We start from the raw sequence: 6,000 nt of genomic DNA on the forward strand, positions 1-6,000 counted from the left end.
GGTATTCACTCTGATAAGATCAGGTTCTAAGAAGCACCCAGGCGCTGAGCCCTAGCAATCTGTCTGCAAGCCGCAGGCGAATTGCAGCCTGAAATTACCTGTTCTATGGCTGAATGAGCTGCGGTCAGTCAAAAACAGGGGTGGTGACGTCAGTTTACCAACATGGTGGCTGCTGGCCTCCTCTGTGGTCTGACCGGTGTGGAGAACCGAGATGGACCGCTTCCTTCCCCCGTCTCGAACCCAGAATTCAGCCCTGAGTACGGTGCTTGCGCGGCTTACAGAAACTGCAGCGCTCTAACCCTGCGTCTCTATCCCAGACTTTAGCCGCGGGGCGATTTGCTGAATAAGCAGTGTTACCCTCCGTGCGACAAACCTCTCGCGTTTGAGTCCCCGTAGCCGATCCTCGTGCGATGGAAATCCTTCCTCCAGGTTCTGGAGCACCCCACTATTGCTGGAAATTCCTAACAAAATATCCTTTAGCCGTCCTGACTTGTCATACTCCCACACAGTGAAGCAGCACACGGGGACAATGCACTCCCCTCGCCGCCATCTTCCTTCTCTCTATAATCACTTTATACTTGACCCACAGTGAGAGCTATCCATGTTTACAATTGATTGAATAAACAGAAATTGAGGCAGCATTGTGCCAATAGAATAATAGACCCATATGTCACCTCACAACCTGGCATATGTTAGAATGTGATATATTCAGCATCAAATTCAGAATAATGATGAATTCAGTGGAATAAGGGGGAGAGAAAGATATGATGGGGGCGAGATTCAGAGAATTTCAGAAATATTGGTCATATTTCCTTTTCTTTAATTGTGTTTGAGTTTTGAAGACATTACCCTTTAAATTATTTTCTGTGGTTGCAATATTTATTGATGCCCTTTTTTTTGCTAAGTTAAGGGCTAACAAAGGTGACACTGACATGGCCTGCAAAAATATTGATAAAATATTTGATGTAAAGATAATATTTATTTGAAAATACACAAAGTACTAAAAATGAAAGGCCCCAGTGCCCATACAGTTAGATGGGCCAAATAATCAGACAGAAAATTCACTCAACCACTAAAGAAATGTTTGAATATATACTTAAGTTCAATGATAAACAAATATGAAAGTTGAACTTTCATTTATTGGTAAAAAATATGGAGGATCTCTTGCTATGCTGGCACATGCAAGTTTTGCATCCAGTAAATTTACTTCTGAGCATCTGTTCTCAGAAAGTAATCACCAACTTCTAACAATTACTGTTTTTCAGCAATTGAATTATAGGTGTGTTTTTCCTATTTTGCAGAAATTTTAATATCATCATGTTTAATATTTACAAAGATGGAGTGACATAAACACCTTTTGATAGTATACAGATACAGTAGCAATATTCCCTAGCTTCTGTTTCTTTATAACCAGTTAAGCCAGGAAATAATATAGAAGAATCTTAAAATGGATTATTTTGTTCTTCAGCAAGCAGCCTGATTTAAAATAATGTTCACATATGTGTCTGAATACATAGTTTTCTGTTTTTCTCTTTAGGAAAAGAAAGAAAGACAGGAAAGAATTGAACGAAAGCAAAAGAAACGCCATTCATTTCTTGACCACGAGGCACTTCCTCCATGGAGCCCTCCCAGTAGAACTGTGTTCTCGAAAGTCTTTTGACAATCCTTGTTCTTATTTACCAACTTGCCAATTTTAGTCATGGGTTTAGAACATTCATTCAATTACTTATAGTTGGAAAAATCTATTTTAATTAAATGGCAGGCCTTTCTGTTAAAATGAAAAAGATACTTTGGACTTTAATCAGTAAAAGCATTTTTGAACTGTAGATAAACTGCCTCAAATGAAAAGCTAATAATCAGGTTGCTCTTACTATGAAAATGCATAAAGCTTTATATGTCCTGATAATTCTGAAAGTGGAATGCTCCTTGATCACTTTCATTAACCTCTGCACGCAATTTAAATATGTTAAGCCCAATAAAAACAAGGAAACCATCTAGGTACTCTAATCATAGAAATAATTGGATTCGTCGATGATCATGCATTTGGATTCAGGTTTTTTAATGAATGTATGGTGGGGAGTGTGCATATATTATTTCTTCTAAAACTGATGTTTAGTTAAAAGCAGTTGCCTGTACACTGTGCAAGTTAGAATTTTGGTCAATTGAGGCCATAGTTCAATAAAACTGTAATCGGTGAGGCATTTTATTTATTTAAGAATTTTACCTACTATTTAATATGTGCGTACTTTACTCCAGGCTTAAATGACAATCATAGGCACTTTATAATGAAAGCTTTCTCTCTAAATTCTATCTCACTTTATTTACTAGTTCACAGATACCAAAAGACAGCAATTTCATGGTAGTGATATACTTACACATTAGTTATGGAAATTCCACAGGAGTTCAAAGTCATTATCATATAATTTTCTACAATAAAGCCATAAAAGTTATGAAGGTGACACTTGTCCTTTTCACTAATCCAGATATAAAGTCTGTATTTAGAAAACAGCTAAATGAGAAAGTAACTTTGTAAAAAATATCCAAAGAACTTTTATTCATTTCTTTGTTCTCTGCACATCCTTGTATTAACTAGTCTCATACTTGACCTGGTCTCAGAGTTGAAATGCTGCTTTAATCAATAATTCAGTGCAGACACAATGAATGAAAATAAATAGTTACTATTTATAGAGAACTTATATCATCTCTGCTGGATCTTTACAAATGTTATATCTCATCTTCACAACACTTATTCAGGGTAGATATTATTAGCTTCATTTTTGCAGATAAAAATGCTAAGACTTTGAAAAACCAATAACTTGCCATACATCTTACATAAGACTTGAGTCCAGACCACACTGATTAAGTATCTGAGTATGCAGATGTACTTATGGGCTGCAGAGCCCTCGTACTGTTTTTCACATGCCCATGTTACCTCAGAAATTGTAGGATCTATCAAAACCTCCATATTCATCAACACATTTTTAATTTTCAGAGCTTAAAATCTTGGATTGTTATCCAGAGATTGTCTTTCCCAGAAGAAAGAACTGCTAGCTATTAAGATGATGGACATAATTAAATCTATAAGATGAAGTAGGAATTCATAAGATTTAAGGAGTTACTTAAACCTTTTTTGTCTAATATTTAGAGTGTTAGAAAACTCAGCAGGTTATGTAATGCAGACTTTGAGATTTCAAAAGGAATTGCAGGGGGTTTCATACACTGAGCACTAAACTTGTTGTAGCATTTATACAGGATGAGATGTCAAGGATCACTTTGAAGGATCATATGTAAGTAAACAATTTCATAGATAAACTAGAAGACTTTTTATACTACTAGAACTAGAATACTTCATGAAATTGAAGTAATAACCAGTAGTATGTATTATCAGCATGGGATTTAGGACTTCTCATTCAGCCATGTGCCCCTCTTAGTACCAAACTTAATTCCTACCAGAATAGATTGTTAAGTGTTTCTGGTATTGAACTAGACATTCAGAGCTAAAAAGATTTGCAACATCTAGGGAAATAACATCTGAGGTAGGATGAAATGAGAAATTGAGATGTTTGTATATTCCCAGCAAATCATTTCCCTCAAATATGTCTAGAGAGTTTTGTTTTACTATAATAATATGTTATTTTCTGTTTACAGCAACTAGTACTGAAATCAACTAGATGAATGAAATCACCTCTTGCATAGCAGAAATAATGCTGAGTTTGGAGAATTAAGTAAAAATGTAGTACTAAATTATTATTTACTTTCTAAGATCTAAAGGGAACAATCAACCCTGATAATATTCCCTTGAATATAACTTTATTTAATGGTATAATTCTTTCCATATTTCCTTAGAAAATATTAAATCTTATAAATATTTACTTATTAAGTTTTCATTAATATATAAAGGAATATTTAATTGAAATTAAAGACACAAAGATTCTACAGGATTTCATATGATTTCATATTAAATGATCAGCCTATGTCATTGCATTGATCAGCCCGGTGAATTGGCCCATGCCTATAATCCCAGCCACTCTGAAGGCTGAGACAAGAGTTGAAAGCCAGGGAATTCAAAGCCAGTCTCAGTAACTTAGCAAGGCCCTAAGCAACTTAGTGAGACCCTGTCTCTAAATAAAACATAAAAAGGGCTGGGATGTAACTCATTGGGTAAGTGTCCCTGGGTTCAATCCCCAGAACCCCCAAAGTAAGTAAATAAATAAATTGATCACTTGAAGAATGTTGATTTTTAAAAAAATAGGAAATTTTTGAACATTATTATTTTATATATATTTTATGAATATTGTTATATTATTGAAAGTAATAAGTTCTCAGAAATCATTTGTGAATAAGTTTAAATATATTAAATAAACCTTTACATTGAATTTAAGTTTCATAATGACCAAGAAAATGGTAACATAAATAATAATGCAATTTTAGATCAGAAAGAGCTTAAAAGTTTCTTAATGAAAGATAATGAGCTATTCATAGAATAATGATTTATCAGTAATTTATATTTACATCACACACTTTGAAAATGTGAGTCCATTTATTGTTTTAACTTGAAATAAAACCAATATTTTTCACTATTGCCCAAGTTGTACATAATGGTAATTAGGTGTCTATAAATTGTATATGCCTTCTGTAGAACCATCCTTCAAATAAGCTATTTAGGTACTGACACTGTTATTGAAAATGTGTAAAAATAATAAAGTTTCTTAAATCCTGAGTCATGGGCTAAAATACTAGAGAAAAGGGATTTCATAAAATAAGAGAAAGTGTATGTTATTTAAAATCACTGCCCAAAATAAACTAGTACAGGAAATATATATCCCTAATTTAACCCTTACTTTGATTTTAGTAGTGTTATATTAAAAGACATTTAAACCCACATGCTTCCATTTTACACAAAACAATTATCATTTTTTTTAATCCTAGCTAAACTGATAGAATATTAAAATGATGTCTAAATGCTTAATTGGAAGGCTTTTAAGTTTTTTTTATTTTAAAATGCCCTATATTCCTGTTATTTTGGAATATGTATGTTATGTGTAACTGTATAATGTTGATTTCAATAGACAAAATTCTTGGTGTTGAATTTAGGATGTTTTTAGGGATTATTGGGGGAGATGTTTGATGTATGCTTTTTGGTGGAACATTTTCATGTAATAATTTATTAAAGTCAGTCATTCAGAAATTATTTTGTTGAGTGATATTTATTCGCTGTGTACCAAAATTTCATTTCCAATGTTAGGAAGTGTACTGTGAGTTTTATTTGTGGGCTAAAGATAAAAATATATTGTGTTAATATAGCCTTCATTAGAAATGACTGAAAATTTGTATATTAAACTGTTCTAACTTAAAATTTAGATATAAAAGAGGTTTAAACTACACAAATTACAAAGATAACATAATTACTAAATAATTAGAAAATGCAAATAATCGAAGTCACCCTTGCTCCTATCTCCCCCAAATAATTATTCTTAACTAACTTCTTTTCCTCTTCTAGTTCTTATTTTCTAGTGTATTTTCCGAATTAATATGAGAATGAAAGAAGAGAGTGTATCTATTACTATTTCTCTATTTCTGTTTCTCCCTCTGTCTTGTTCTCCTTCTGTCTCTTCTGTGCTACATGTATCCGTGTGTGTGTGTGTGTGTGTGTGTGTGTGTGTGTGTAAACTATCTAAAGCAAAAACAAACAATGAATATACATCCATATATTCAAACATACAAATACCTTTCATCTTTGAGATAAAAATAAGATCAAATTACATATTTAATAATCAGGTTTCTCCATTTAATAATATGTCATGTACATATTTCCATGCTAATATCACTTTTTAATCATTTTTTGGCCTGCAATTGTAATTTATTTAACCTATTCTTGAGTAATTTGTTTCCTCACAAGTATTTACTATAGGAAATGATATAATATAACAATACAATTATAGCCAATATCCTAACTAAAAATAGTGAACTTCTTTAAATCTGTGAAATTAAATAAGAATT

At 32.6% G+C, this 6,000-nt stretch overlaps 1 protein-coding gene across 2 annotated transcripts in view; it reads left to right on the plus strand.

The window, feature by feature from the left end:
• Map9 (microtubule associated protein 9) overlaps positions 1-5,167 on the plus strand; it is a 41,310-nt gene extending 36,143 nt beyond the window's left edge. For both annotated transcript variants that reach the window (XM_027926776.2, XM_071614590.1), the window contains exon 14: positions 1,538-5,167. In XM_027926776.2, coding sequence (XP_027782577.2) covers positions 1,538-1,660 — 123 coding nt within the window. In that variant the 3' untranslated portion in view covers positions 1,661-5,167. The remainder of the gene's footprint in view (positions 1-1,537) is intronic.
• Positions 5,168-6,000: the final 833 nt, after the last annotated feature.

The sequence above is a fragment of the Marmota flaviventris genome, chromosome 7, assembly GCF_047511675.1.
Source record: "Marmota flaviventris isolate mMarFla1 chromosome 7, mMarFla1.hap1, whole genome shotgun sequence".
In the NCBI taxonomy this organism is placed as follows: domain Eukaryota; kingdom Metazoa; phylum Chordata; class Mammalia; order Rodentia; family Sciuridae; genus Marmota; species Marmota flaviventris.